This window comes from Heptranchias perlo, chromosome 15, assembly GCF_035084215.1.
Source record: "Heptranchias perlo isolate sHepPer1 chromosome 15, sHepPer1.hap1, whole genome shotgun sequence".
Lineage (NCBI taxonomy): Eukaryota > Metazoa > Chordata > Chondrichthyes > Hexanchiformes > Hexanchidae > Heptranchias > Heptranchias perlo.
The window spans coordinates 30,348,591-30,360,976 of NC_090339.1; the positions used below are offsets into that span (position 1 = coordinate 30,348,591).

General features: G+C 39.6%; 1 protein-coding gene across 2 annotated transcripts in view; it reads right to left on the reverse strand.

Moving 5' to 3' along the window:
• Positions 1 to 3,522: 3,522 nt before the first annotated feature.
• Positions 3,523 to 12,386, reverse strand: part of LOC137332955 (BCL-6 corepressor-like protein 1) — a 152,555-nt gene continuing 143,691 nt past the window's right edge. For both annotated transcript variants that reach the window (XM_067997003.1, XM_067997002.1), the window contains exon 14: positions 3,523 to 11,306. In XM_067997003.1, the coding sequence (XP_067853104.1) occupies positions 11,012 to 11,306 (295 nt within the window). In that variant the 3' untranslated portion in view covers positions 3,523 to 11,011. The remainder of the gene's footprint in view (positions 11,307 to 12,386) is intronic.

Genomic DNA, 12,386 nt, shown 5'->3' on the forward strand with positions numbered 1-12,386 from the left:
TTAAAATGAAGCTCAATGCAAACTCCAAGAACAGTACCTCATCTTTCTACCAGGCATTTTGCTGTCCCCTGGTCTTGATATTGACTTTAACAACTTCAGACCTTAACCACAGCTCCTATTTTTCTCTGACATTAGGCACTGGTAAAGTAAGATGGGTGTACTAGCGCTTCCTGGGATGGGGGAGGGAATGGTGAAAAGGTCTCCCATATCAGATGGGTATGAATGTCTCTTGCAGCTGCTGTTGCTGGTCTGCCTGTTGCCCCTGCTGTCATTGGGCACCTTCTTCTTTCAGGCCCTAAGAGGCCTCTTTATTAAGTAAAGTTTTATCACATGCAACATCCTACCATTATCCTCAAGATCCTAGATAGATGATACTGTGGAGCACAGAGGAACCTGAAGCACCTGAAGCAAACCTTCACATATGATGGTGGCAGAATAGGCCTGGTTATAGCAGTGCTCGGCTGGTGTCTTGGGAAAGTGCAAAGGGGTCATGGCTGTAAAGGGTAGCTTTGATCACGCGGGTGCATCCAAACTCTTGCCATTCTGGTTGAAAGAGCGTTGGCACAGTGAACTGCCTTAAAATTAAGGCATCATGGCAGCAGCCAAGAGAGCCAGCATTTACTTCTCAATGCAAAACTGGTGGTCATAAACAAGCTGGACATTAAATAAGTGGAACTGGATTGATAAAGGGAGTGTGTATGACCATCTGGGTGCAATCTATGACTCCTTGTGTTTGGGGAAAACCTGCAACTTACTACAATTGCAGTGCCTTATCATGTTGTAGCAGGTTATCCATGGGCAAGGTGATGAACTGCTTGCTGTAGCAACCAATGCATCTATACACAGCCAATCAAGTAATGTTACTGATGTCCCAAGGCAACCTGGATTGACCTCGTAGCATAAAAATTCAGGGCAGTGGTGATTGTTACAATTATAGCAATGACGTGCCTATGGTGGAGGTGGGCTACTGGTCAGCTCGCAGCATGTGGCATAAGTTATTGATAGTTTCCCTTGTGAAGTGCAGCCTACGTAAGCACCGCTCAAGGTTGGAGCGTTTTGGTCGGTATATTCTAGAGCGGGGGTACTGGCGGATGTGTGCCGTATGCCTTCTGTGGTATCTGACCAGCCTGGCCTCCTTCTGTTCCTCCCCATCCCCTTTCAAAAAGCAAATGGAAAAGTACTCCTAGTGGGAATTCCACAGTGGTCTATGGTATGATGGGGCAAAAATGGAAGCTCCACAGGCTACAGTGCCAGTAGTGAAAAAACACCCCAAAAATTTGGAAAATAGTTTTAAACTAAAGACTTCAAAGGACTTTCAAAATTATCTGCTGTGGTCATTTAAAAGCAATAATGCCTTCTCAGTAGTGCCTAGCAATGCTGGACATCTGTTTTACACAGCCATTATTTACATCCATTAGAACGGAGGAAAGACAGGAAATGAGATGTATCACAATCACTATATCATTATTGCCTCATTAAAATATGTGTCCACATCTGGGTGGGCACTTCCAGTGTCATTTCCATCAGAAAGTACAACTGTCGTAAAAATGAGCAGGGATCCAGCAAAAGGAATCGCCATCAATTTTCTGTCCCCACGTGCCAGAAAACTATCAAAAGGGAATTCCTGCCTAAAAAGTTTAACAATCAGCTCAAGTTATAATCATGTCCCTAGCTTAACTCGATACAAATGTAGCAAGGATTTGATGGTTTTTGCCAATGCTAAAGGGAGAAGCCAAGCGACATTCAAATACATAAGGTGTGATTTGCTCAGTTATGTGTATTACTGACAGTTACTTTTGAAATTTAGCCTCACTAACTGTTTGAGGATATTCAATAAGTGGAGATGGTTCCAATCTGGGAGTCAGTTCGAATCTTGAGATAGGTTAGGCTAGTTTAGCTCCTGCAGTTAAAAAGGTTACAAGTAAAAATACTGCATATCTATAAAAGCAAAACACAAAATAATAGCTTAGCATATAAATTCTGACCATTTAATGTTTTCATTCGAGGAACTGGTTAGCAGAAAATCTATTGTAAATAGAGATGTGTTATATTACTGTTATATATTGGGACTTGTTCATCTTTTGTTCACTAAATTTGCTTATTCTTTTAAGTCTAAAATGCAGTGTGAAGTGATGCAATGCTGCTGTTCAAAGATGGCAGAAAATTCCTGTGAAAACACAGGATAGATCCAATAGCTAAAACAATTCACAGAAAGATTTTCTGTTTGTTTTCCGAAAATACAGAAGTCAAAATACCTAGGCCAAGGGCAGAAAAAGGCAAAAACAAACATTAATCTTATGTTATTTTGCTGAGAAGCAGCACACCTGAAGTGCATTCTGCCTGTCCAGGCCCAGCAGTATTGTTTTTTCCTGTCCCTGGCAGGTAGTGCCAGCAAAAGGGAAGGCAAATTTCATTGCTACTGCATACCTACTTGCCACCTTCAGGATGTTCTGATGCTAGAGAGGAGCAGCCAGAAGGCCCAGAGATCAGAGGTGGGTAAGTACAAAACAATTAGATTTACTTGTGGGCTTTTCTTCAGCCTGCTGCAGGGCCTAATGGTTCCTAGCACAGGTCTAACGGCAGCTTTTTCAGGCACGCCTTCCTGCCTCACCTGCATTGGTCCGATGTGCTTATGCCTAATGCAGGTGCAGGTCCCAGCCCACAGGAAAGCCCTGGATATCTTGGGCTACCATAAGGAGGGTGAAAACCCAGCATAATGGGCCTCCATCACTCTTTCCTGACCTTTGCATCTGGGGAATGGGTATTCCTGTGTGTGTGTGGTGGGGGGGGGGGGGAGTGCAGGCAAAGCTCAGGAAAATCAGCCCCATGATTTTTTTTTCACTCACAGGGTAACATTTCTTAATTTAGAATTAGCCCCGTTTTATGAATAATTAAAATATGGCCCAATTATCTTTTATTGTTCTAACTGAGATACCAAGGTGAAGAAGGATAAGTGTTTTGTTTAAAAGTAAAAATGAGGTAACTCAGGATATAACAATTAGGTGATACCAACCATGGCATTTAAAAGGCTGAAGACTATGTGGAAAGAAAGATTGAAGGTGTCAAGAAAATTCAGATTTGAGAGCCTGGGCAAAATAACGTTGAATGATAATCTGGATTTCAACAGTCAGGGTGTAAGGAAGTGGAAGGAAAGGGTTAATCAGAGTAGCAGCATAATTCTGCTGCTGACTGGAAGTGATTTGATTTTTAACCTTTGTTTGTTAAGTGGGGTTGAATGAATCTTAAATTGTAATTTCTTAAAAATAAATTGATGCTACAATTGTGCAGCTACACAGCAATTCTAAGATGTTGACCACTCTGAACATATGAACTGGACTGAACCTTACAGCATGGGTAGTTTTAATATGTTTGTGTGAAATAGTCACTTGATAGAGAATGTGTCTTAATGGGATAAGCTAATTGAAGACGTGCCAGTGCGTACTGATTCCCAAGCTTCAGACAACTGTAATCACTGGTATAGTTGCAAGGACACCAGTTAGTCCTGCAGAAGAAAAACATCTGTTAAAAAACATTATCTTTTTAATTAAAGTTTATGCAGGATGTGAGGACCAGGTTGGTGCTGAGGGGATACAGAATCAAAGACAAGAACAGATTTACATGGTCGAACAACAATTAAATATAACAGGAAAAAAATGTGATACTATAACAACAATCAATGTTAGTGAGGAATTCAGCGGGGGTAATTTTAACCTAACCTGCCTAGTGAGAACGGGGTAGGTTCAGGTCGGATGCCCATTTTACACTCCAACTGATTCTATGCTCCATTGGAATCAATCCGGGTAGATTAGGTTAAAATTACCCCCAGCTTGTTGACTGAATTATTGGTAAGGTCTAGGTTTCTTATTAGTTTCTCCTTATATGGAGTTGTTTTTAAACTTTTGGTATAATCATGTAATGTAGAGACATGTTGATAGTCACATAGCAGGGATGAGAGAAAGGTATAAAAAGTAGTGAATTGTAATAAGAATTTAGATTCAACAGTTCGATCAACCTGAATACGTTAGAATCCCCAATCATCATCACCTAGTGTGGTTATAAGTGTATGCTTAAGTACTAGTGCATGTACTATATACTTAATAAATCTATGATCTATGAAGGTGCTTGACCTTAACGTTTCAAGAACATTATTGATTGTGGGGAATAGATAGAACATGTAATCATAAACAAATGCATCCTCGAACAGAACAGTGTATCTGCAGTAAATGCAACTCTGAACCAAAAGGTAAGAATCCAAATAAGTTTAATGGGAGTTGATTTCAGATAACTGTATAAATGTGATGTGTGATTCATTCCAGAATCCAACTTAGATCTTGTAAACAAAACAGCAAGGTCTTCTCTCTATGTGCTCCTTAGAAATAAATCAGAAAAAGTCCAATCTACAGACTTTCACCTAAGTTCCTCATTGCTTATATCACCAACACAATACATTTGTTAAATCTTCAAAATGAAATGTGCTGGCAACTAAATAATTTACTTTTTCAACAAAAAAACTCTGGTGTATATAAACAACAAATGTATAAACATGAAGAATTCAAAAAACCCATCAATGACTGGTTTAGTTTTCCAGCAAAACAATGCAGACGTCTTTATATAAACTAAGAGTTAACCAACAGGGTTCCAACTCCTTTTAGCAATATCAAACACTGTACAAAATATACATAGAACAGTCTTATAAACTTCCAAGAAGGATTTGTACATGAGGGTGTAGTCGCATCTGGTTTGTTAGAAGTTTATTTTAGTTAACTGCAGCAGTTTTCAAAAGGTAAATACTTTTATCTATACATTGCAACAGATTCATTGCAGAGTTGCAGCACCAAAATTCAGCTACCTCACTGGAGATTTTGCAATAAAAACATGCCCAGTTAACTAGCAGAATTTGACCTCTACATGGTTGACTTACTTGTTTTACTAAACAGAAGTGCCATTTCTTTTAAGGAATGCTGGGATGTAAACTGAGATTGCAGCAGACCTTGAGCACCCGGATGGCAACGAACACTTGGTCAAATTACAATAAAACTGAGTAACCATACAAATTTAGAATCAACCTATATCAGTACTGGTCATGGGGAGAGTTAATATTCTTAATTCAAAATGGTCAACTGATTGCCTACGGTAGAAATAAGGAGGAATAGTAGGAATTTGCCAACGCTGAACAAAAACAGAAAAATGCTGGAATTGTGCAGCAACTTGATCAGAAGCGGAGAGAGAAAAGGATCTGTTAAAGGTTAAAGTTTTAGATGTGATCTTTCATCGCTTAAATATTAACCTAGCGTTCTCTCTTTCAGATGCCAATTGGCGGACTGTGCCTTTACAACATTTTCCATTTGCCAAGTGATCTTTATAAACAGTTTGAAATAGATTGAATAAAGGCACCACCTTGGCTGTCGTATTGTGTTGACTAATGTAATTATTTTTTAATTTAGAAAAGCCTTCTGATGTTGGTCTACTGATCAACCCTGATAATTACCCTTGATATATGAATTTCAAGTTTAGGGTTAAACCCAATGAAGTCTGGAAATGACAATTTTGGCGCACAGAAGTTCTGGTGTGCCACACAAAATCCATTTTCTTGTTTGGTGTAACATTAATGCAGAGTGCATGTTCAGTTGCCTGCATCATGTAGAGATGGTTGAATGAAGTTCTATTGACAGCAGAGTGGGTATGGGGGGGGTCAAGAGGCACTGAGGATGCGGCTAATGGTGTATCTTAACTCTGTTTAATATTATAGTTTGTAAAGACATTTGTGTTGATTACTTACTGACAGTATTGTATGTTTCTTCCAAAGTTGCTTTGCTGATTAAACTAAAATTTTCTGATATAAACATTTTGTTTCAAATTTGATCCGAAAAAGCAAGGATTTGTTTGTAGTTGATTTCACTCGATTTTTTTACCAGAATTCAGGTAAAATTAAACCTGAACATCAAAAGGTTTAAGTAAAGAAGAATACATTTGCATTTATATAATTCCTTTTGCATTCTCAATGTCTCAAAGCATTTTAAAACTTACTAATTACTTTTTTAAACATAGTCACTGTTGTTATGAAGACACAACAAGGTCCCACAAACAGCAAATGAGATAAATGACCAGTTAACCTGTTTTAGTGATGTTGATTGAGGGATTAATATTGGCCAGGATACCTTCAGTGCTCTCCTACTCTTTGCCAAATAGTACCATAGTATATTTTACATCCACCCCAAAAGGTGGATGGAGCCTTAGTTTAACATCTCATTTGAAAGGCAGCACCTCCAACAATGCAACACCTCCTCAGTATTGCACTGAAATGTCAGTTTAGATTATGTGGTCACATCTTGGAGTGGGACTTGAACCCACATCTTCTATCTTAAAAGTGAGAGTGCTTCCAGTGAGCCAAGCTGATGTTTAAATTATTTTCATTGTTGGTAGAAACCTAACAAACTAAGCAATACTGAAAAAGGACTTGACAATTATTTAGCATTGGCGCATATTAGGACCATTTTGGCAGCTGCTGAAGGCCGACAGCTGAACAGAAACTGGCTTTAGATTTTAGGTTTCTGTGCTAATTTTATATCTTTTGATTTTTTAATTGTTTTCTACTACACAATCCGTGAACCGTTCAGATTTGTTGCAACTGCACCATGACACCAAGCAGTAAAAATATTCTCAGATGAATTAAACCAAGCATAGGTGCCTGGATCTTACAGTCATTCATGGCCATTCTTTGGGCATAACGCAATCTAAAATCATGTGATTTACAAAAAAAACTACCTGTGATTTGAAGAATAAACTTTTTATTTCTCTAACAACAGGTTTTCATCCTTCACTTAGTAATGATAACAGAAAGACCAATGTGTTTGAGAATTCTAAAGCTCATGGATGAACTCAATTAAGATGGTCTCAAAATAAATGCACTAATAAAAATTAAACTTCAATTTTTCTCATTCCTATATTTTTAAAAATAGAAACAGTGGCCGTAATCCCTCTTAAACAATTATCTTTTGTATCCAGATATGTGTATTAAAAACAGCTTTAACTGAAGATTAGTTTTAGCGTCATATGGGTGAATGGCACTACCAAGGAGGCAAGAGTGGAGAAGTTAAGCACTCATGCTACTTTTGCCTAAGTTTCAGGCGGGGAAAGTTCACTATGTACAGTCGGGCTGTTGCACATTAGTTGAGTCATGTAACTCTCACAGCACCACCTACAGGTGCAGTAGGAATGGCATGTTGCAGCTACTCAGCACAGGCACATATTCACAGGCTCTATAACAATTTCTATATACTATCCAGCAGCAGAGCTTCAAAGGTTGTTAGGAAATGGCATTGCACATGATTCAAGACCAAGATCAAACAGGTTTGGAAGGCAAGGGGATAATTGGACCAAGGCCTTGGGGGGGGGGGGGGGGGCAGCAGAGTAGGAAAGGGAAGGGGAGTGCAGAGAGTGAGTGTGAAGGATGGGGAAGTGAGAGGAAAGAGATGGGAGAGGGAGGGGAGGGCAGAGAGCAAGAGAATGGAAAGCAGAGAGGGAGGAGAATTGTAGGTTCAATGTGCTGTAGGTTCAATGTGCTGCTCAATGTGGGGGGAGGTTGAGAGAGGCCACAGTGGGGGAGGAATTCTCTTCCTTATGCTGCTCCCGTGGGGATTGGGAGTACGGTTACAATGCTAGTGGAAGTTCAAGTCGGTGATGATTGGGTGAGAGGGCTTTGGGGCCAGAGTACTCAACAGTGGGGGCGGGAGAGTTTGCACATTCAATAATGCTGCTCAGTTGGGGGAAAGGCCTGTGGCAAGTGGAATGTCAAGATGGTGCTCAATAGATGTGAGGTTTATAAGGCCTGGATGCTCCACAGTGGTGGTGCAGGGAGCGTTCTTGGCCAACATTGTGCTATGTGGGGAATGGGGCTTGTGAGGGAAGAAGTGTGGGTGGGCAGATCTGATATGCTGCCCCTGGTGGAGTGAGGGTTTTTCCACTTTTAATTCACAGAAGATATTGAGAGGGCTAGGGTTGGGGAGGTGGCAGAGCCAAAATCTACCAAAATACGAAGGTGGCCAGCTGGTGTTTTGTGGGGGACCTGGTTTCATGCTCTTAATATTCGTGACATGCTAATGACTGGTAGGACACAATGTTCTGAGATGCAACAGTCAGTGGAATGGGATCGCGCTGTTATCATTGGGGATCATGGGAGAAGTGCTGTGCCTGGGTTGGGCAGCTCTCCATTTGTGCCTTAGCAGTTCAGCTGATTCATTGCTTAGGGAAAGGCTGCACACAACATTGACTTTTTAACAACCAAGGAGACGGAAGTGGAGGAGTTAAGCACTCATGCTACTTGCGCCTAGGTTTCAGGCAGGGGACGTTCACTGTAAGTACAGTCGGGTTGTTGCATAACATTAGTTGAGGATCACTGTACATAATGAGTCATATAACATAACTCTCATAGCACCATCTACAGGCACAGTATGAATGGCATGTGGCAGCCACTCAGCATTTTTAATATATGATAGATTACATAAGACTATTGTTATGCTCAGCTATACCTCACTTGGGTGGAGTATTCAAACAGCGATGTAAACCAGTCACCAGTTATATTGCTTGATCACATATCTATTTGAGCGAGGGAGGGTAGATCTTGGTGCATCTGTACTTACACAAAAACTTAAATTAAAAAAAAAAGCTGTCTGTAGACCAGTTGTATAGTCCCAGCAATTCAAGGCCACATATTTTTAGGTAAGCTTGCTAACAACACCAAACTGCAAAATCAACAACCGTACATTGCACACTTGGAATTTTTCTGGTCAGTAACTGCCATACCATTGCCAAACATGTAATACAACTGATGTATTCATGGCATGGAATGCTGCAGGACTACACATTCAACTTTTATGGTTTAAAGCTGGCAAAATCAATACCCATTACTTAGGATGTCGCAATACTAGTGTACCTGCTGAATGCAATGTGTCATGGCAAAGGAACACTGCATATCCAGCATGTATGAACAGAACCATGCTGGGTAAAATTTGATTTTGGGAGTGTGCAAGCAGAAGTATCCACTGGTCCTCCTGATGAATTTTTAAGTCTGGTTTTGCTTTGAGTTGGAGTTACATGACATCTGGCGTGAAGCCCGAGCAGTGTGAGACTACCTCACTGTTGGGTTTTAATGCGTCTGGGAGTCAGGTCGCCAACCTAACTCCTGAGTTACACTGCTGCTTTTGCAGCAATGCACATCCCAAGTGCTTCACATCAACATGAAAACATTGGTATGATGACTCGTTTGGACTTAGATTACTTCTTTCTGCCATACAATGAAATCTAACCTTATTTAAATCTGGGTGGTTCGGTTGATGGGCTTAATCTAAATTAAAGGTTTACTAGGTTCTGGCTCAAAATTTTCGTTTAAATGGCAAAAATGGAATGTTGATCAGCCTAGGTAACCTTTGCAATATTGCTGAAAGAGTGAATACTGATTACAGTCATTTTGAATCTGTCTTGGAGTTAATTGGAGACAGCTTGCTTGTCTGCATTATCTTATTAATCATAAGTGCTTTCATGTTGTGTACATGCCATTAGGTCCCCTACCTTGGTGTGGCTTTGATTTTAATTCATGTAACTGCAGCAGTACAGAAGCCAGTGATAGGTGCAACTCAACAAGCATTCAAAGTAAAGTGCATCATCACGGAGAGTCGTAAAGATGTGTACTGTGGGCTCAAATTTATCTGTAACTAGCAAAACCTCCAGTGGGCTTTTCAATTTTATTTCAATCAACAGCATGCATCCCAGTATTCACTTTTCATTTTGATCAATCTAACTTTGATTTAAATTGGTTTTAAATTGGAAAATAAAATTTGCTCATGAAAGTATAAACACCCACAAAACTTACAACTGTGGCAAAAAAAAAATCGGAATCCCGACTTACAGGGTACAAATATTCAATTTCTAGATTCTGCTTGAGATAAAGAAACTGTTTACTTTGTGAATGATTCTATTAAAATATCCTCTGTCAGTGCTAAATGTCACATTTAGGAACCATAGAGTGTCCAGTTGCTACAAACTGAAGTTTCAATTTAGATATTGGACACTTGTGCCTTTCAGACACTGGTAATATGGTTCTTCAGATTATGTTACGGTGGATTCTTGTTTCCTGATCTAAAAAAATGTTACCCAATTCATATTTAATGAAAACCAACATCCATTTTGTTCTATGTGTGTGCAGCAAGTCAGATACAATTGGATTATTAAAAAAAAGTTACACATACACAGCTGTCTTTCTTCAACATAGAATAGCGCATCATATTACAAAGTTTGGACACAAGTTTAATCTATTTACTCTGCTGAATGCCTGATCTCAGCTTCACTAACATGTGGAGCTGTCAGTTAGAGTCAAGGCACCCACCTCGAGAGTGCATGAGAAAGAGCGGGGTGGGAGGGGAAAAAAATCAGAAGTACACTCATTTACCAGGCATTCTTGCCACCTTCTTACAGCTGGCTGAGTGAGCAGTTCTCGAAGGTCTGTGAATAGACTATCACCCTGTCCTCGCAGAGAAAACTGCTGTGTGGTGCAGGATAGTGGGTGAACTGGGCAGAAAATAAAGCAATTTTATATACCTTTATTTAAAAACAGAATAAAGGATGAGTGATGAGCAAAATGTGGGAACAGGAATAAATATTGATTATTTTACAAGAATCCATTAATCCATTGGCTTTTCTGATTATTTTTCATGGTTAATGGATCATAAACTTAGGTGCACTTCAACATAATTAGTTGGGTAGAAAATATTTTTAATGAACCTAGTTAAAATATTTTAACATTTCCTTTAAACATCCCAGCAATCCTTATGCTGTTGCACTATAAGGTCAGAACTGTCCCGTTATTTTTCCTTTCTGTTAGGCTTGGCTGCTCCATGCCTGATTTGAGACAAAAGAAGTCTTGGCTGGCATACTGTACACACCTGCTAGTACCCATTCAACTCATTCCCTATATATTTGAGATGGGAATAGTTTACCGATCAGTCATGATTTTGGTTCACCTTGTGAATTTAATAACTTTCTCACAGTCTTCAGTTAATAATTCCACTGTAGAACCAAGAAGGTCTAACAACTCAGGCACGCACCGTACCAGTTCCAGAGACATCCTGCCATCTAGGGAGCAGAACTGGAGGTTCCCGAGCTGAAAATGTAGCTGGCTTGTGGACACCTGCTTGTAAAATTCTATTTCAGTAATGGTAGCTATTTCAAAGTGAGGGAAGCGGGATTGGAAAATCCTGACTGACATTTTCAATCTTCGCAGAACTTCGGATAACACCAGCCAATTGCAAGGGCTGTACAAACAAAAAAAAAACAGGGTATTAACTATAATTTACCATCAAACAGAATAACCCTATCAAATAAGTTGAAAATTCACATCTCTAGCACATAGAATTACCACAAAATTATACATAAAATGTTTTAACATTCATCTGCCTTGAAATTTACAAATCAACATCAAGAATGAGACTGCTGTAGTCCCCTTCAATTGTCCTGTTGATAAAAACAGAACATAGCAGAGCAGACAGGCCAGAAGGCCATACATGTAATTCCCTCTCTGTGCTCAGTTAGGGGTGCTACAAATTGTCTCAGAACCCAAGCAAGGGATGGTAAACTCAGTTAGCACTGCTCCTGATTACTATTGTTTGTGTGTGGATGTCAGATGAGGGCAGGGCCAACTTGGCTGTGCATTCTCCGCTGTCAAACTTTGCTGACACTCACTATGTAGGCTCACATATAAATGAGTCTCCTAAGCAAGGTACTGGAGGATGGCTAGTTCCATAGAACTGTATCCCAGCAGGAGTCAACATCTTAAGAAGAGAAGGAGAGAAAAGTGGATTGGGGGCAGAGAAGAAGAAAGAATAAGAATTTTTGGGGTTAATTGTGATTAATTATTTTTTAGTTTTCACATTGTTCCCAAACTTAAAAAGTTTGCTTGGGGTAAAAATTCTGCTGCTTGAATCCTGACACATGCTGGAAGCCCATAATCAGGAAATTGTGCATTCCTGGCTTGTGATTTTGTAGCCATTAAAGTAATGGATGGTAAATCATAAGCTAGAAATCTGCAATTTCCTGATATGCTCCTGGAGTGGAGCAATGGAGTTTTTATCTCATGGTGATCTTAAGTTAATAGAACTTGCAACATCAGTTTTTGATCTCACCAAATGATCAATTTTGTTACACAGCCAATAAAACCACACTCAAAATGCTGTTACTCTCATAAGCATATGAATCCCATGCAAAAAACAACAGTTGGGAATATGAACGAATGAAATACCACCATGTTTTTGTGTGATCTGTGCTTGCCATTAAGTTCAATATCCACCAAATTAAACAAACTAATGTGCTGCTTTTCACAAATAAAAGGCCAAATT